The sequence below is a fragment of the Capra hircus genome, unplaced genomic scaffold (genome assembly GCF_001704415.2).
Source record: "Capra hircus breed San Clemente unplaced genomic scaffold, ASM170441v1, whole genome shotgun sequence".
In the NCBI taxonomy this organism is placed as follows: Eukaryota; Metazoa; Chordata; class Mammalia; order Artiodactyla; family Bovidae; genus Capra; species Capra hircus.
In genome coordinates, this window is record NW_017189668.1 from 20,851 (window position 1) to 40,296 (window position 19,446).

Sequence of the window (19,446 nt, forward strand, 5' to 3'; positions counted from 1 at the left end):
ATTATCCCCAGACTTTCACCTTGACCCCCTGAGTAGAAGGGCGGAGAGGCTGGCAACTCTGGGCCACTGGCATTCCAGGTGGATGGGCCTGGTGTGCTGCGGGTTTGAGGGGCAGCCATCTGGCCTCCGTTTGGGTAGGCTGTCAGCGTGCCCTTCCTACGTCTGCCTTGGGCCCAGCCTGAACCTCAGAGTTGGGCCAGGCAGTGCTGGTGCCCGGAGGGGAGCTCTGGGCGGGCCTGGCCGGGCCTCCCTGGCCGGTGGGCCCCTGCCCAGGGCAGTCCCTTGCCATTCCAGGCCTGGCGTGGTCGCCGTGCCCGGGGGGTCGCGGGTCGCTGGTGCGGGCTCCTGACCGGCCTCCTGTGGCTTCTTGTCTTGCAGACTTCTCCACGCAGGTGAACTCCTCCTCCCTCAGCTCCCCCACAGCGCGCAGCTCCATGGCGGCCCCCTCGCTGCACCCCTCCCTGGGGCCCAGCATCGGCTCCTCGCTCGGCTCCCCGGGACAGCTGCACTCACCCATCAGCACCCTTAGCTCGCCCATCAACGGCATGGGCCCGCCCTTCTCGGTCATCAGTTCCCCCATGGGCCCGCACTCCATGTCGGTGCCCACCACACCCACCCTGGGCTTCGGCACGGGCAGCCCCCAGGTAAGTGCAGGGTGGGGCCTGGACCAGGGGCGGGGCCCGGGGCGGGGCCTGGCTAGGGGCGGGGCCCGGACCAGGGGCAGGGCCTGGGCCCGGGGCGGGGCCTGACTAGGGGCGGGGCCTGGACCAGGGGCGGGGCCCGACTAGGGGCGGGGCCCGGACCAGGGGCAGGGCCTGGGCCAGGGGCGGGGCCTGACTAGGGGCGGGGCCCGAGCCAGGGGCAGGGCCTGGGCCAGGGGCGGGGCCTGACTAGGGGGCGGGGCCCGGACCAGGGGCAGGGCCTGGGCCAGGGGCGGGGCCTGACTAGGGGGCGGGGCCCGGACCAGGGGCAGGGCCTGGGCCAGGGGCGGGGCCTGACTAGGGGGCGGGGCCCGGACCAGTGGCGAGGGGCCTGGAGCAGGGGCGGGGTCCGGGCCAGGGGGTGGGCCTGACTACGGGCGGGGCCTGACTGGAGCGGCCCGGACCAGGGGGCGGGGCTTGGCCTTACCTGCACCTTCTATGGTGGCTCAGATAGTAAAAGCGTCTGTCTACAATGCGGGAGACCTGGGTTCGATCCCTGGGTCGAAAAGATTCCCTGGAGAAGGAAATGGCAACCCACTCCAGTACTCTTGCCTAGAAAGTCCCATGGACGGAGGAGCCTGGTCATGGGGTCGCAAAGAGTCGGACACGACTGAGCGACTTCACTTTCTCTGTCACTTTTTATGGCCCCTGGGAAGCAGGTGCCGTCATTTCTACCTTCTGTCTCTGGAAGCGGTCTCAGAGAGATGACCTCCTGGGCTTGGTGGTCTCCATGGTCGAGTTTGCTCAGATGGTTCTTGGAACAGTCTGTCTTTTGGGGTCGTGTCCGGATCAGGAGGCAGCTGGTGCCTGGCAGAGCCAGCTGTTGTCTGGGGGACCCCTGAGGCCTGGTCCACCGCCCACCCCCGCCAACCCGCCCAGTGTGGGCTCTTCTTGTCTGAACCCCGACAGAGCTGCCCAGGGCCCCAGCTGCTCATCTCCTCCCCTGGCTCTGATGGTCTCCTGGTGGGATGTTTTGCTGAATGCCTGGGAGATCTGCTTGAACCAAGGGTTCTCCTTGTTTCTGGGGCTCAAACTGTCCTTCCTGACAGAGCTGAGTTCTCCTTTGCTGAGTGTCATTCATGTCTGGGATCAGCGGTCATCTTTGTGGAGGAAGGTCCCAGTAGAGAAAGGCCAACCCTACAGAGGGAGGCCCCCCATAAAGGAAGGCACCGCCACCCCAGTAGAGGAGGTCCCCCATAGAGGGAGGCCTCCCAGAGAGAAAGCACCGCCCCCATAGAGGGAGGTCCCTGTAGAGGAGGGCCCACCAGTAGAGGAAGGCATCCCCATCCCAGTAGAGGAGGCCCCCCATAGAGGAGGCCCCCCATAGCAGAAGGCCTGTCCATCAAGGAGGCCCCAGTAGAGGAGGGCCTGTGACAGGAGCTCTGGGAACTGTCTCCCTGGGGAGGGGAGGGCAGGACAGCCATCTCGAGAGGGAGTCCAGCACAGGCCCCCCTGCCCAGAGAAGTGTGGCTGATGGTGTCAGCGTGTCCCGCGGGCTCCCTGCCACCCAGGAGGCGCCCTGCCTCCAGGACTCCCCACTCCTGGCACAGGAGGGCAGGATGCCTTTGAGGTCTGGAGCCCACCCCCTTCCTGTCGCTGGGCCTGTCCGGAGCTGGTCTCGGGAAAGCTGGTCTTGGGAAAGCTCGTCCCGGGCCCCTCGTCAGCCCCTTTGTTCCTGGGGGGGCCCATGCTCCCTTGTGTCCCCTGGCCTTCCAAAAGCAGACAGAAGGCTGGAGGGTTGGTACGAGGGGTCTCAGCCGCCTTCCTGGGATTGGCTGTGTTCTTTGTAGCGTAGCCACCACGCCCGGATCCTCACTGGCTGCAGAGTGCCTGCCGCTCAGCGAGAGGCAGATGAGGCCCAGCCTGCACCTGTCCCCTGGGAACCAGGCTAGAGGCAGCACCTGCTGGTTCTCAGGCCTGCGAAGCTCTTTGCTGCCCCCGGGCCTGGTGCCTGCCCTGCATGCCCCCAGGGCTCATGTGCGGAGGAGCCTGGGTGTGAGTCTGAAGTGGGGCCTCTGCGGGGTAGGGCTCGAGGGTGGCAGAGATGCCCCCAAGCTTGGGGTTAGCCTGTCCGGGGGTCGGGGTGGGGCGATTCTGGGGGGTAGGGGGTGTGGGGCCTCGTCTATCCTAGTAGGTTGCTTCCGGCACACAGCGAGGCTCCCACCACACGATGGGTGCTTGTTGAGTGCAGGTGCTTGTGAGCAAGGAGCCGCAGGTCCCGAGCCTGATGCCGGGGCTCAGGGAGTGGAGGGGTGCTGGTGTGTCCCCCGACGTTCAGCGCTGACCCACTGCTCAGCTGTCCGCCTGCCCTTCTGTAGGTCAGTCAGGCCGCAGGTAGCTTAGCCGCGATCTGAGCCCTGGGCTCAGCCTGTGGCCACCATCCCTGGGAAGGCCTCAGTCCCCACCACCCTGCCCCCCATAACTCCTTCCCTGGGAGCTGAGTTCAGCTTCTAGGCTTCAGCAGCTTGTCTTAGAAACTTGGGGTTCCCCATATTCATGGAAGTGTGGGTGGAGTTCGGGGGGGCATCCCCCCACCTCCGCCTCAAAACCACAACCGCGAAGTCAAGGGGCCGGAACCAGCGAGGCGGTCTGACTCCTGCTGCTGGCGGGGATGGCCCCCGACTCGACCGCGCCCTGCAGGGAAGTGGATGCAGGTGGTGCTGGGAGCTCTGGGCAGAACCGAGCCGGGCTGCGGGCACTGTGGCCTGAGCTGCCCCTCTTCTCCCCTGGTTCAGGGGCTCCATCAACCCAGGGGGCGTTCCCCACCTCGGCCCAGAGCTCGCCTGCAGTGCTGGGCACGTGTGGGCACCTTGGCGCCCTGGCCTCGCCACCCTGACAAGCCTCCTTGGGTAGGACCTGCATGGGCCCTACCTGTCCTTGCTGTGGGCACTGCGGCCGTGAAGCTGCATCCACCAGGCCACGTGTAGGAGTTTGCCCTCGGCCTCGACGGGCAGGCAGAGGCCTGTGGGGTCCAGGGGCCTCCCACCCCATGCTGACGGGGGTGATCGGCCTCACTGGCTAGGGCTGGAAAGGAAGGGTGTGGTGGGCGTGGACGAGGGGCGGCGAGAGACAGGAGGAGATCTGGGGCCCCGATGGAGCCGGGTGGTTATCTCAGCAAGTCCTGAAGGCTCTGCGGGAACTGAGGTGAATGCTGAGGACGCGAAAGGGGAAATGGGACGGGCCCCCACCCTGGGCACGACGCGGAGCCGCCACTGACGCTGACCGTGCCTGAGGGCTCCGTCCCAGGTGCTAAGGCCCACCTCAGGTTATGGAGGGTGGACACCGGTCCCGAGGGCCTGCCTGTGGGGGGCTTGGGGACAGGACAGGTGGGCCCTACCCACCCAGCATGGTTTGGACAGACACAGAGGAAGTGCCCAAGTTCCTTTCCGGGGTGCCGCCCAGCGGATCCAGCTGCTCAGGGTTGTGGCCGGGCTCCCACAGCCCGAGGGAGGCCTCGGGCCCAGCCTCCGGCCCACACCGGTGTCCTCAGGGCCCCTGGGGACCTCCCTTGGCCTCTGCTGCTGACTGGCCACCCCGGCCACCCCGGTCTCCTGTCCTTTGACCAGCAGTCCTTTGGTGTGCCCTCCTCCGAGCATGCGCTTGGCGGCTCCCTCTGGCTGGGTGCTGCCTTCCGGCGTCCGCGGCCCGGCCGGCCTGGGGGTGGCCCCCCGAGGCCCCAGCGCTCTGCAGAGGCTGCTTGCTGTGCCCGGAGCTAGGCTCATGAGCTCTGCTGTCAGCGTGGCCCCCAGATTGCTCCAGCATGCTGACGGCGACCTTCGGTCGGAGGCACTCCTGTCTCTCTGGTTTTTACACGAGAAGCCTCAGGCCCAGGGCGGTTAGATAATTCCCCCAAAGTCACTCAGGGAATGAAGGGGCAGAACCCCCATGGTCAGCTGTGGCCGCCCCCCAACATCCCGGCGAGCCCCACCCGGGCAGGGGGCAGCGGGTGGCCTTGGGTGCCTGGCTGGGTGCTCGGTAGATGGTCTCTTGGCTCTGGGCTGGCCTATTCCTGGGGCCCTGGACACTCTTTCAGCATGCAAGGAGTCCCTCAGAGCTGTGGCTCCCAGAGGCCTGAGCTCACACCTGCGTCACCCCTTACAGCTGTGTGCCCCTGGCTGGCCGCTGCATCCACTCTGGAGGGGGGCGGGCGGCTCTCCCCACTCACTCGGGGCTTCCCATAGGGCACAGCCCAGCACGATGGCACTCGGCAAATAGCCGGAGCCCCCTCTGAGCTGACCGTCTTCCGGAAGATGCTCCTGAAGCCTGCAGACCGTGCTGGGGGTTGGGGGGTATTCTTGGAGCCAGTGGGGTCCTCTGGACACCCCTCGCCCCTCCCCTTGTGTCCTGACAGCCCCACATGGCCATAGCTGGCCTCCCGGCCTCCCTGCAGCCCCCTGAGTCCCATGGGCTTCAGTGTCCTCACGGAACCAGGTGGCCACCTGGGCAGGCGAGCCCAGACGTCCAGGGCTGGAAGAGCCCGTGCAGGTGCTCGGCGAGTGCTCTGTGAGCACCAGCTCCTCCTGTCCTGGGAGGAGGGGGATGGGAGTCAGGGCCCACAGGGAGGGAAGGGGGTGAGGCTCCCGTGTGCAGGAGGAGCCCGGCCCGGGGCGACCCGGGGGCAGCGCGGCGGCCGCAGTCCGTCCAGAGGCGCTGCAGGACCTGACTTCCGCCTCGGTCAGGGCTTTGCAGAAGTGAGGGCACTGGGGGGCTGCCGGCTGGCGCCCTGGCGCCTGTGGGGTGCGGCTGGCTTGCAGGGTGCGGTGGGAAGCACCCCTGGGCCCTGGGCGCTGACGGGAGAGTTGGGGTGGGCGCAGCGGAACCAAAACTGCTGTGTCACTGCCGAGGCAGCTGTTGCCACGGTGACCGGTGAGTTTCCCACGCTTCCTCCTGGCGCAGCGTCAGGATGGCGGGAGGGGCGGAGGGGGTGTGTGTGTGGGTGAGGCTGTGTGTGTGTGTATGTGCGAGGATTGTGTGTGTGTGTGTTTAGGGGTGCTGTCTCCTCCCTCTCCCCTCCCTCCTCTCTGGGGTCAGGCTTCGGTGCCCATCCACGGGTTGGGGTCCCTAAAGCGCCGGCCACACCAGCGGGTCCCAGAGCTCTGGCTGGCCGCTGGGGGCAGTGCCCGGGGGTGGCAGGCAGTTCTCACTTAGGCGGACGAGGGGCAGGGGTGGGAGCCGGGGCCTCCTGGGTCCTTCTTCGAGCCTGGGGTTCCGTGGGAGCTGGGGCCCTGGGGGCAGTACGGCCTCCTCCAGCCTGGCCAAGCCGATGGGGCGGACATCCTGCCGGGCTCCCTGGGGCTGGGCCTGCCGGGCCACATGGCTGGGAGTGGGCGAGGCCCCTCTCCGAGCCCCCGTTTCTCTCTCCGTGGAGCGGGGCGTGGCAGTGCCTTCCTTGTCCCGCGGACGCCCCGTGGCGCCTGCCAGGGCCGACCCCGCTTTCCCTCCGCAGCTCAGCTCGCCCATGAACCCCGTGAGCAGCAGCGAGGACATCAAGCCCCCACTGGGTCTCAATGGTGTCCTCAAAGTGCCGGCCCACCCCTCAGGGAACATGGCGTCCTTCACCAAGCACATCTGTGCCATCTGCGGGGACCGCTCCTCAGGTGAGCCGCGGGACCCCCGGGGGCGGGGCGGCGGGGGGCCGAGGGCGGGGCGGAGCCGAGGGCGGGGCGCGGCGCTGGACCCCGGGGGTGGGGCGGGGCCGAGGGCGGGGCGGGGCGGGGCTGTAGGGCCCAGGGGCGGGGCTGTAGGGCCCGAGGGCGGGGAGGGGCGGGGCCGAGGGCGGGGCTGGGCGGGGCTGGGCGGGGCTGGGCGGGGCTGCAGGACCCTGTGCGGGTGCGGGGGTGGGGGGCGGCAGGAGCCCGGCCCTGCCAGCGAGGGTCCGCGGGAGCTCCGAGCCGCTCACCCTGGACCTGCTAGTGCTTCCAAGTCCAGGAGATGATGGGCGGGGGCGGGTGGCTCCGGTGGAGCCAGGGGGCAGCTGGGCTGTGCCAAGGCCAAGGGCCCCTCGCACGCCCCCCCCCCGCCGCCCCCCCCCCCCCCGAGCCCCGAGCCCAGCAGCGCCGCTGGCAAACCGGCTGAGCCTTTCCGGGGCGCCGGCCCGGATCTGGAGAGGACGAGGGCCCTGTGTCCGAGTCCGCGCGCCCCTCATCCCAGGCCGCGCGTGGCGCTCACGGCCGCCCCGCCCGCAGGCAAGCACTATGGGGTGTACAGCTGCGAGGGCTGCAAAGGCTTCTTCAAGCGGACGGTGCGCAAGGACCTGACCTACACCTGCCGGGACAACAAGGACTGCCTGATTGACAAGCGGCAGCGGAACCGCTGCCAGTACTGCCGCTACCAGAAGTGCCTGGCCATGGGCATGAAGCGCGAAGGTAGGCCTGCCGGGCGCGCGGCCCTCCCTGCTCGCAGCTCCTTTGCGCAGTTCTGATGACGGGGCTCACTACCTCCAGAGGCCTCCGCCGCCGCTGCGTTGGCACACATCCCTGGGGGCCGAGGTCTTTCACTCACTGACTTTTGCCTGAGCACCAGCTTCGCGCCAGGCTCTGGGGTTACAGGAGGGACACCCTTGGTCCTGCCTGCTGGCAGCTTCCAGCCCCCCTGGGGACAGGCATCCATCAGAGCCTCTCCGAGGTCCTGGTGGGCCCTGCTGAGTGCGTGGGCTCTGGGGGGCTGCGGTGGGAGGTGGGGGCTCCACCTGGAATGAACCCCAGAGATTGGACAGGCCGGTCCTGGGGCCTGCTTGTCGCCGCTCGGTAGGACGGTCCAGGAGACCTGGGGCTGGGGGGCCGGGCAGGAAGCGCTGGACACCATCAGGACAGCTGAAGCATGCTGGGCGCCGGGGTGTCCTGGGCTCTCCTTCCTCCCGCAGATGGGGCGGGGGTGCCTCGCGCCCCAGATCCTCACAGTAGAGAGACTTGGGCTGCAGGCCTCCGCCTCAGGACTGGGGCCAGGCTTCGTCGACAGCAGGTGTGTGTTGGGCGGTGGGGCAGGGAACATGAAGGCTGCTCCCCCGGGGTCACTGAAACTGTCCTGCTGTCCTGCTGGCCGGGGTCTGGGCCTGGGGCGGGCTCCTCCCAGCCCCTTGCCGTCTGTGGGCCTCGGCTTCCCTGGCCCAGGCTTGGGGGCTCCTGGCTGGGAGGTGCTGTCTGGGGTGAGGGTCTGCGTGTCCCTCCTGCACTGTCTGCTCCCCGTTCCCCACAGGCTGGTGGTGTGTGTGCCTTCCCCGCAACCATCCCGTGGGGGAGCCGGGCGGCTGTCTGGTCACCCCGCGTCCTGTGGGGGAGCCCGGCGGCTGTCTGGTCGCCCCGCGTCCTGTGGGGGAGCCCGGCGGCTGTCTGGTCGCCCCGCGTCCTGTGGGGGAGCCCGGCGGCTGTCTGGTCGCCCCACGTCCCGTGGGGGAGCCGGGCGGCTGTCTGGTCGCCCCGCGTCCTGTGGGGGAGCCGGGCGGCTGTCTCGTCACTGGGCACTGCCCTCTTGTGGAGACTGCAATCTCCGTGTTACTCGTCTATTTCCTGGCCTCCAGGCCTTCTTGCTGACAACCCGAGACCTCAGCTGGGCCAGTGGTCCTGCAGGATCTGTGCCTTGAGGCCGAGAGGCAGTGATGGGCTGGGGGTCTTGGCGCTGGTGAGGGGCAGTGTGCCAACACATGGACCCCGCAGAGTGGTACCTCCTGGGCTCCAGTGTGAGCTAGGGGGCCGGCCTGGGCCTTGGTCTGCCCACCCAGCCTTCCTGATGAGAGCGCGTGTTCCATAGAGACAGTGGCCCACCCTTCTGTGTGTGGGTGGAGAAGCTGAGGCCCAGAGGGTCTGGGGCTCAGCCACGGTCACATGCTGGGCTGGAACTGGGCCCTGGCTTCCAGTGCTGACCTTCTCCCTCCAGGCCAGCAGGGGGGCAGAGGAAGTGTGTGCATCTTCACCTCGCTGTGGGTCAGCGAGCCATGGCCATCTGTCCACTGAAAGTGACCATCACACAGCCAGGAAGGGCCCTCTGGGAGCAGTCAGTGCTGTCTTCGGGGAAGCCTGGGGCCTCTGGGAACCCAGAGGAGGCCCTGGCCCTGCTGTGGGCATTGGGCAGCACTTGGTGGACAGATGTCCAGCTGACCCCTTAAGAGTGGAGGGGAGTTCGGCAGACCACATGTCTGGATGGAGGGGCAGCACGTGCAGAGGTCGAGACCCCCAGCTGATGTGGCTCCCTGTGGGCCCCACAGAGTGACTGAACACAGGTCCCCAGGGCTGTCCAGTCCAGTAAATGCTGACCCTCCCCTAAGGTCCTCTCAAGCTTTCCGCTTGTGGGCCTGGGGGACACCCCAGTGATCTGTCCCCCCAAGGTCTGGGGAAAGTGGAGACAGCATCTCCTGTCCCAGTGGGGCTGCAGTCTCGGGTGTGGGGGCCAGTGGCTCTGACCCCCTTGCCCTTGCCCACCGGTGGCTGTTAGGGGCACCTGCTGTGCCCGAAGCCTCTTTGGGGACCCTGCCTGGTCACATACACTCACCCACCCATGGTGCCATGACTGTCCGCGCACCCCCCCAGGGAGGGAGGGGGCCTCGGGGCCGTATGCGCGCGCTCTCCATCTGATGCGTGAGTCTGGAGCGGTGGGCGCCGTCCTGACGCACCGCGGCCCTAGAGGCCTGATTTATGGACCATTAGATAAATACCTGATTCCATCAGGATTCACCTCTCCTCTCCTCCTGCTGGATTTGTAAGTCACGAGTAGGCAGTAAAAACTCTCCTACACGGTCCCCTCACGCTCTCAACATGACGTTAAATTCTTTGCTGGCCCGAGAGCCGCGGGGCGGTGGGAGGCGGCTCCGTCCACCCGTGGGTACAGCGCCGTCTGGTGTCCCACTGCTGTGGGGGCAGCCCCACCGCCTTGCCCTCCGGAGGGGTGAGTGGTGGGCACCCGTGGCCACGGTGCCAGCCCTGCAGAGGGCTCTGTGGGCCAGTGAGGTGCACGCCAGGCTCCTTCCTCTCTGCCCCCGCCCCGGGCTGTGAGCCCTGCCAGGAGGGCTCCCCAGCGGGGGCAGGGCTTTGGCGGCATGACCTGGGCAGTGCAGTGCCTGGCGATGGGGGCCCAGCGTGCCACCCCAGCCCTGTCCAGGAGCAAGTAGGCTGTAGGCCCCCAGGGCCAGCCCGCGCCCTCCTAGTGCAGCCCCGTGGCGGGCAGCCATGCCAGCTGGTGCTACACGGCTGGACCCACATGACAGGCTTCTGGTCGCTACTGGTGTAACGGGGACGCAGGCTCGGGGCTGGCACCTGGACTGGCTGACCGCAGGGAGGGCTGGCTAGCGAGGGACGCGGCAGGTGACGGCTTCATGTCGGGCCTGCGGGGCTGGGGCCCCGGGTGGGAAGTGCCCGTGGGCTGGGCCTGTCCGCTGGGGGTGCGGCCGCACTCTGGGGCCTGTCGGCGCTCCTGTCTGAAGAGGGCGCAGGCCGGCGTGCAGGGCTTCGTGGCCTGAGGGGGAGACCTGGCCCCCGTCTGGGGTGAGCGGGCCAGGCTGCAGGGGCTGCCCCACTGCCCCACCTCCCCGATTACCCTCCTCCCTCACGAAGGTCTCTCCTTCTTCCTTCCTGTCTCTGTCTGCTGGCTCTGAGCGGCGAGTGTGGAGACGGTGCCTGGTGTGTGTGCGCGCACGTGCGTGTGCAGGCGGGTATGGCACCACATTTCACTGCGGAGAGAGCCCCAGCCGGGCCCCCACCTCCCGTCCACCTGGGGCCTTGCCCCTCCCTGCCTGTGCATGGGGGTGTTGGCAAGCTCCCCCAAGGGAGGAATGTGGCAGAGGGCATGGGGTGCCGAGAGACTGGTGGCCACAAGATGGGTACGTGTGTGTGCATCTGAGTGTGCCTGCGCATGTGTGAGTGTGTGTGTGAGTGTGCATGTGTCTGTGAGTGCTGGTATGCGTGTGTGGCTGCAAGCCTCCGTGCACGTGTGTGTGTGTGCACATCTGTGTGTGCACATGTGTGTGTGCATGTGTGTGTGCTGGTGTGCAGGGGAACCTGTATGCACCTGTGGGTGTGTTTGTGAGTGTGAGTCTGTGTGAGTGCTGGTGTGGGTGCGTGGGTGCAGGCTTGTGTGTGTGTGTGCACGTGAGTTTGTGGGAGCGCTGGTGTGCACATGTGGGTGTGAGCCTGTGTGCATGTGTGATTGTGTGCACATAACCATTCTTGTGTGCAGACTGAGGGGAAGGAGAGCCGGATCCTCTGAGCTGGAGGCACCTAACTTGCCCCGTGGCCTCTGGCAGGGATGCCCCCTCTGCCCTTGAGAAGGGGCAGCCGGGCCAGAGCCACTGGTGAAATCCCGTCCTTTCTGCCCCTCGGGTCCTGCAAAGGACAGGGGAGGTGCCCAAAGCAAAGGAGGCGGCAGGCCTGGGCTCCCCCACCCAGATGCCCCCTCCATCTCTCAGCTCCCCAGGGGCTGGCAGCAAGCGGCGTGGCAGAGAGGGGTCCCACGCTGGAGTCTGCTAACTGCGGGGACCCTGGCTGTGTTGGGGTGTTAAGCGCCCCTCCAGGTGCTGGCTCAGCTGCTGGGGAGCATTGGCCCCAGGCGTCTTCCTGGGGATCCCAGCGGGGGGTCCGTGAGCTCTGCCCTCATGGCAACGTTCCCCCCCAGCCCCGTGCAGCCCCCTTCCCCCACCGTGGGCTGGGAGGAGAACAAGGGCCTGTCTCGGCCGCCCCTCCTGCCTGAGGCCTCCTGCCGGCTGGATGTCGGTCACACACGACCACGTGTAAACGACGGCTGACCTGGTCCAGCAAGGATCCTAGCCACCCGCTCCCGCCGCCATCTATGAGTAAAACCGTAACACTTACGGTGAGGGTGCTCACAGAGCTTCGCTACTTATTTCTGCTCCCTCCCCACACCCAAGGGCCCCCCGGTTGGCACCCCTGTGCCCAGGCCCATTTCGAGTGCGGGCATCCCCGTAACTGGGCTACGGCGCGGGGGCATGGGAGAGGGAGTCGCAAGCAGATGGAGGACAGTGCCTGTGGACCCCCGGGAGGCGGGTGCCATCAGTCTCACTGTGGGGGGCGGTGGTGCTGTGGCCCAGAGAGGCTTGGGGCTCACCCAGGGCAGAGCAGGTCTGACTCCTGAGCCGCCGGCTCTTCTGAGGGCTCAGCCATGAGGGGAGCTCTGGGCCTCAGTTTCCCAACTTGGTAAAATGGGCCTCTCAGCTCTGTCCAGAACACAGACCCCAGGGACCCCACCCTCAGGGTCTCGGGGACACTGCTCGCCAGGGTTCTGAGTTCCCATCACTTGGCTGTGGTCTAGATGGGCCTGTGTGGCTGCCTTGCGCTGGGTCCACCTTTCTGGCCTGTGACCCAGTCCCCTGCACAGATGGTGACCTGAGGCGGTGCCCGGTCCAGCCCAGCATCCGCTGTGGTGGGGGTGGTGGGGGCCAGGCTGGCCAGCTTGAGCTTCCCACCCAGCCCCACCAGCTGTCAGACTTTGCAGAAGCGCCAGGCTTGCAAAAGCTCTGGCCCGAGGCCTTCTGCCTGGCTCCGTGGCCCAGCTGGTCTGGTCCACAGCGTCGGCCGGCCCGTCTGGAGTCCGGCTGCACCAACGGAAAGTCCCTCGCTTGAGTCAGCATTCGGGCTCGGAGAGTGAAGCCCCTGGCAGGGGGCAGCTGTGAGCAGCCGTTTGTGGAGGCAGGAAGGAGGTCGGGCTGGCCCTTAGGATGCCCCACGGCCCAGAGAAGGGCACCACTGGGTCTCGGCGTCTCCAAACGGTCGTTGGTGGGGCCGGCGTGGTGGAGAGGGGTCGACATGGGCTGTGATGGAGCTGTGTGGGGCCCAGGGACCCCAGGGAGCCCCAGAGCAGAGCCCTTACACCCCCAGGTTCAGAGAACGGAGGCTCCCCTGGCCCCTGAGGGTGAGGGGCTGCGAGCGGGCCCTTCCGCACAGCGCGGCGGCCGTGTGTGCACTGCGGCCCCCAGGAGTGGGCTTGCACAACCTCCTGCTCTGTGCTGGGGTCCCCAGGGGCCCCGCAAAGCCCTGTCTGAGGTGGACGCTGAGGGCACCTGGGGTGTCTAGGGGATGCCTCGGCCCGCTCTGGGTCAGCAGGGCAGGACCACGGGAGGGTGGGCTTGGGGGGCTTGGCGGGCAGTAGGGGGGACCGCCCAGTCCCGGTGCCGCTGCTGTCGCTCAGGGGTGTCTGGCTGTCCGCGGGGCTCTGCCCGATAGCCCGGGGCTCCGCTGTGAGGGTTCTGGTTTCTGCGGCAGCCCCTCTGGCCTTGGACTAGGCTTCTCTCCGCTGCAGACTCCCCCCACTGCTCTGGTCCGGGGTCCTTGCTGTCCCCAGTAGAGGCGGGGCGGTGGGGTCAGCCTGGGACGCTGCAGGAGCCCCTCGGGGCTTTACAGGGCTCTGGGTGGGGTCAGTGTCCCATTGGCCTACAGGGTGACCTCAGGGAGGTCTCAGCCTCTCTTAGGAGAGGGCGGCCTGAGCTACACGGGCTCTGAGATTGAGGGTCTGTGAATGCCCAGCGTGGGGTGCCTGGTCCCCTCGGCCTTCCTGCGCGTGCGTCTCCTCGGGGCTGCCCTCATCTGCCCAGTCCTCCAGCCTCACGCTGGACACCCCCTCGGCCTCAGCGCCCACCCCGCCCCTGCGTGGGCTGCCGGCCCTGCCTTTCTGTCCCTTCAGCTGCATTGCCGCTTCTTCCGGAAGCCGTCCTGGCTGTGCCTGCGTCCATAACCCATGAAAGCCCATGAAAGGGCTTCTCACTCCACCTTGGGATCCCTGCCGAGCTGCTCACTTCCTGAGAGCGGGGCGCTGTCCTCCCTGGCCCTGGGTGGTCCTGGTGTGAACCGGGGTTGAATGAATTAGCGAGAGGTGGCGCGCTCTGTTCTCAGAACACACAGCCCCCCGGGAGCGGGAGGCCGGGCTTGGGGCAGAGAAGGGCTGCGGTCTGGCCGGCCCCGAGCACCCTCGCTCTCCCTGGCCCTGGCTGGCGGGCGGGCGCGCTGCTTGGGCCCCGGGGGCGGAGGCTGCCGTGGGAGCTGTGGGCTGACCATGCCCCCCCCACCCCGCCTCAGCCGTGCAGGAGGAGCGGCAGCGAGGCAAGGACCGGGGCGAGAGCGAGGTGGAGTCGACCAGCAGCGCCAACGAGGACATGCCGGTGGAGAAGATCCTGGAGGCCGAGCTGGCGGTCGAGCCCAAGACGGAGGCCTACGTGGAGGCGAACGTGGGGCTGAGCCCCAGCTCGGTGAGCACCCCCGCCCACGTCCGTCTGCTCTGCTCTGGGGATGGAGGCCCTGGGAGCATTGCCTGGGAGGGGGTCCCCGTCCTCACACCCCCGCCTGTAGGGGGATCCCCTCATCACTCCCCACCTGGAGAGCATTGCCTGGAGGGGGACCTCCATCACCCCCCCTACCTGGGAGCATTGCCTGGGAGGGGCTCCCCGTCATCACACCCCTGCCTGGAGGGGGACCCCCGTCACCCCCCGCCTGGAGGGGGACCCCCATCACCCCCCTACCTGGGAGCATTGCCTGGAGGGGGACCCCCATCACCCCCCCTACCTGGGAGCATTGCCTGGAGGGGGACCCCCATCACCCCCCTACCTGGGAGCATTGCCTGGAGGGGGACCCCCATCACCCCCCTACCTGGGAGCATTGCCTGGAGGGGGACCCCCATCACCCCCCCTACCTGGGAGCATTGCCTGGGAGGGGCTCCCCGTCATCACACCCCTGCCTGGAGGGGGACCCCCATCACCCCCCGCCTGGAGGGGGACCCCCATCACCCCCCTACCTGGGAGCATTGCCTGGAGGGGGACCCCCATCACCCCCCCTACCTGGGAGCATTGCCTGGAGGGGGGCCTCCATCACTCCCCCTACCTGGGAGCATTGCCTGGGAGGGGCTCCCCGTCATCACACCCCCGCCTGGAGGGGGACCCCCATCACCCCCCCTACCTGGGAGCATTGCCTGGAGGGGGGCCTCCATCACTCCCCCTACCTGGGAGCATTGCCTGGGAGGGGCTCCCCGTCATCACACCCCCGCCTGGAGGGGGACCCCCTCATCACCCCCCACCTGGGAGCATGCCTAGGAAGGGGACCCCCTCATCACCCCCCCGCCTGGAGGGGGACCCCCATCACCCCCCTACCTGGGAGCATTGCCTGGGAGGGGCTCCCCGTCATCACACCCCCGCCTGGAGGGGGACCCCCTCATCACCCCCCACCTGGGAGCGTGCCTAGGAAGGGGACACCCCCATCACCCCCTGCCTGGAGGGGGACCCCCATCACCCCCCTACCTGGGAGCATTGCCTGGGAGGGGCTCCCCGTCATCACACCCCCGCCTGGAGGGGGACCCCCATCACCCCCTACCTGGGAGCATTGCCTGGGAGGGGGACCCCCATCACCCCCCCTACCTGGGAGCATTGCCTGGAGGGGGACCCTCATCACCCCCCCTACCTGGGAGCATTGCCTGGGAGGGGGACCCCCATCACCCCCCCTACCTGGGAGCATTGCCTGGGAAGGGGACCCCCTCATCACCCCCCGCCTGGGGGGGGCCCTATCACCACGCCCCCGTGCCCCTGCACCTCCATGAAGCTCTGCTGCCAGTCTGGTGGGCGAGTTTTCGGTTGTTGGGTTCACAGCCCAGGACTTTGACTCCCTTCCAGCTTCCTGTTACCTCTGGCCCATTGTGCAGCCAGGCCCATGGGCAGTACTGGGTCTCAGCGTCGTCTGTGTCTCCGTGTGGGTTCAGGGTGGCCCTGGGGTCCCCCTGGCCTCTCCCCTCCGTTCTGTCCCTGCCTCATGTGGCCTGGACGCCCTGCCCACCCCCGCCCCAGGGCCCTTGCTCGTGTGGTTTCCACTGTTCTCCTTCAGCTTCAGCCTTGGAAAGTGTCCCTTCCTCGGGGAGCCCTTTCCCTCTCGACCACCTTGTGCCCCCATCATGGGGGCTCGGCGCCCTGACGCTCGGGGGTCACGGCGTGGTGAGTGTGGTGGTTTGCTCTCTATCCTCGCCGTTGGACTATCCCCCTGTGACCGGCTGCGGTCAGGGACAGGGCCCTGCCTTGCCCATAGCTGCTCGATCACGACCTCCCCAGTCTCAGAGCGTGGGGGTCCTGTCTTGCCTGCAGTCTCAGGACACCCCGCTTCCTTGTCCCCCTGTGACGGGGCGCCCCAGGCTGCAGCCTCTCTCAGACGCCCACGCTGGCTGCCCTGCCGTGTTGCCTCTTGTGTGCAGTGACCCCCGCCCTGGTTTGACCCTTGACAGTCCCTCTGGTCTGTGGCCCGACCCCACCTGACGGCCTCTCCAGTCCCAGTGGGGAGCCAGGTTGTGGCGCGGGCCTCACGGTTGAGCAGAAGCCCTGAAGGAAACGTCAGGGGTCGACAGCGGTCTGCCAGGTTTTACTCTTGTCCAGTGAGGACACTGTCTGGGAGGAAACAAGTCTGCCTTCTGCGCACTCCAGGAATGCAGAACAGGCGGGCAATTTCGGGGACAGGCTGGTGGGCTGGCCGGCGGGGGCTCTGCCCTCCTGTGGCCGCTCCTGGCGGATTGGCCTGGGTCCCCCTCTGGGGCTGGCTTGTTGGGCTCCTTCCCCCAGACCAGGGACACCTGTCTGCTCTGGCGGAGCCTCAGGTCCCAGCCTGGAGGCTCCGCCCTCTATGGCAAGGGGCCAGAGCTCAGGAAACTGCTGCTGAATGAGGCCTGTTTTGTCTTTTTGTGGGAATAAGGCTCAGAGAATTTAAGTACCTGCCAGAGGTAGGATGGAGCCGGCTGGAGTTCAAGCTCCTCCCCCCGGGGAACCCCTTCCTCCAGGCCTAGCCCTGCACCTCTGGTGCAGGTAACCTTTGCCCCCAGCTTATTAGATATGACCCGGCACCTGCCTCCGAGGCCCTGGCCTACTCCACCGGGCCTGCCCTGGGCCCCTTGGGGGCTCGGGGTGGCTCCCGCTAGTGACCAGAGAAAGCCCAACCTCTGGGGCTTCAGCCCGGGACTGGTCGGTCTTCCCCATGCCTTCTGCCCGGCTCAGTGCAGCTGCCTGGACCCCCGCCATTAAGCTTGGCCTCCCACCCGTGGGCTGGAAGGGCATGGAGCAGGGTCCGTGAGGACTGGAGCCTGGCCCCAGGCTCTGGCTTGCTTGCTGCTGGGTGTATCGCTCGGGTGAGCCGGTCTTCGGTACAGGCTAGCTCTGCTCGTGGCTGCGGTCATCCAGTGGACGGGATGGGTGTGCGATGCCTGGAGGGTGTGCTGGGCTTGGGCACGTGGCCTCTGGGTGCCCCGAGTGCTGGGCTTCTGGTCGGTGCTCCTGGGTGGAGGCGGGAATGCTGTGTGGGCTGGCCCCCTGGGGCTTCGGTGTGCCGGTGACTTTGGGGGTGTCTGGGCGCTGGCGCCTTCCACCCCTTTCTCCTGACTGGCCATGTGCCCTGGAAGCCACTTCTCCCGCGGCCCCAGGTCCTCCTTCTGCACGCCGGTCCCGTCCGCCCTGCCGACCTCGGTGCCCCACTGTCATAGGCCTCCCGAGAGAGCCCTCAGCAGGCCCTTCACAGCCGGGATTGTTTAGACTGCGCGCCGCCGGAGGGCACATGGTTTCTATCAGGGAAGCCCCTCCAACCTCCCCACCCCGTTGGAGGATGCCTGGCTCACGCGGTTCCTGGAATGAGGCGCTTCCGCTTCCGCTGCCTGGGCCCCACCCCCCAGGGTCTCGAGGGTTCTTCGTCCGAGCCCTGTGGGCTGGAGCCTGGAGCCACTGAGGCTGCCCGGGTTCCCTCATTTGTGAGGATGGGCGTCCCCTTCTGGCTAGGGGCTTCCCAGGTGGCTCAGTGGTAATGAATCTGCCTGCACTGCGGAAGACTCGGGCTCGATCCCTGGGTCAGAAAGATGCCCTGGAGGAGGAAATGGCAACCCACTCCAGTGTTCTTGCCTGGAGAATCCCACAGACAGAAGAGACTGGTGGGCTACAGCCCATGGGGTCTCAAGAGTCAGACAGGACTAAATGACTGGGCACGCACGCACACTCCTTCTGACCAGAACTTTCTGGAAGGGCTTCAGATGCACCCTTGTGTGTGTGCCACGTCCAAATCTGGGACAAGGCACCACCACCAGAGGGGCTGGCACCGCCCACCCCCTCCCCACGCCTGGTCTACAACACGAGGTCACCTGGCATCAGCCCAAGGGCTGCGGTGGGTCATGACACGGTGACCTTTCTGTGGCTGCTGGACAAGTGGCAGCAAGCCGAATGCCTAAAAGAACACAGATGTTACTGCCTCACACTGCTCGAGGCCCGAAGCCTGAGATCTGTGTCCCTGGGCCAAGTCAGGGCATTGGCAGGGCTGGCCCTCCGGGGGCTGGGAGTGGTGGCCGCGCCCCGGCCTCTCCAGCTCTGTAGGCGCCCCGTGCCCGGCTCCGGCCCTTCTTCCACGTTGAGGCGGCAGCTCTTCCCTCCTCGACCTTGGCCTCGGCCCTCACATCCTCCCTGCCCTCTGACCTTCCCCCCCAGCAGGGGCTCTGTGACATCCCCGGGCCCACCCACACGTTCCAGGGTCACCTCCCCTCAGAACCCTTCACTCAGCCGTGCTCGCCGAGTCCTTTTGTGCTGGAGCGCGGCTCGGGACCCCGAGCCCGACGTGACCGCTTCCACAAAGGGCGTTCCCCCGATCACTTGGGGCCGCCTTAAGTCCGCCACATGCCGCCCAGCTCTCCTGCAGCTGCTAATAATCCGGGCCCTCCACACTCAGGTGCCCTCCGGGACAGTCCTCTCTCTTATGTGGCCTCAGATCGACTTCTGCCACACGGAGCTCGAAAGGGAGCCCGCCCCACGCCCTTCGCTCCGACTGCAGCGCCTCACCGCCAATGAAACTCCAGACCGAGCTACGGCTTTTTTGGCGGGCGTGAGGGCACGACGAGACAGTAAAGATTGGAGGCCCATGTGTAGTGCGTGAGCCAAGGGGGGCCACCGCCCTCTCCCGAGTCCCTGACACACTGCGGAGTGGCACAGGGCTGGGGAGGGCAGAGAAAAGACCCCGCTACGCATGCCTCCTGCAAACAGGACGCAGGAGCCGTCTCCGACCCCAGCCCGGAGCCCACGGAGCACTCGGCAGTGGTGGCTGTGACCGTGGCCGCTGCCCCAAAGGCCCGGGCTGGTGGCTGTGCCCGGGCAACAAGGGTGATCCTGTTCAACCATGACTCAACCCCACGAAGCTAGTATTGGTTCCACTTTACACAGATGAAAACTGAGAGCCCGGGGGACAAAGAGGCTGCCTGCTCAGCACGAGGGCCCGGGGGCCTCGCCCCACCTTCCGCAGGTCAGCATCTTTTCCTGTCGGCTCTGGGGTTGGGGTCTGTGCCCCAGTCAGAGCGAAAGCTCTTCCAAGGACCGTCTCCCCCACCCCTGGGCCCATCGTGGATGGACACCCGCTGGCCAAACATGAGGGCTCAGGAGGCTGAGGAGGAGACCTCGTCAAGGGGCAGAACCGGGCCCCAGCAAGACTGCCCTCCTCTGAGGCCCCTTCCCCAGCCGTGTCCCAGGCCGCCTCCCCAGCAGCACTGAGCAGGGTCAGGGCCCCGCCCCCTCGCCGCCGTCGCCCCGCCCCTCACAAAGCCCGCCCCTCGCCCGCCTATCAGGCCCCGCCCCGCGCCCGCCCGCGCCCCGCCAGGCCGCCGCTCACGCCTGCCCGCAGCAAGATGACCTGGTCGTCCAGGCGGCAGCTCGGAGAAGTGCGGGATCCGGCTTGGCCCACTCCACCAGCGTGATGAGAGCTGCTTGTCAGCGGCTTGGCAGATTTGGTGTGACGGGTCGTTGGGCTGGGAGGGGGGCCGTGGTGAG

General features: G+C 67.5%; 1 protein-coding gene across 1 annotated transcript; it reads left to right on the forward strand.

Moving 5' to 3' along the window:
* Positions 1-378: 378 nt before the first annotated feature.
* Positions 379-13,884, forward strand: LOC108634606 (retinoic acid receptor RXR-alpha; the record flags this gene model as incomplete). Its single annotated transcript, XM_018044649.1, is given in 4 exon segments — positions 379-644; positions 6,148-6,298; positions 6,887-7,066; positions 13,715-13,884. Coding segments are annotated over 4 exon segments (711 nt in total), but the record flags the coding sequence as incomplete, so codon positions are not given.
* Between the last annotated feature and the right edge of the window lie 5,562 nt (positions 13,885-19,446).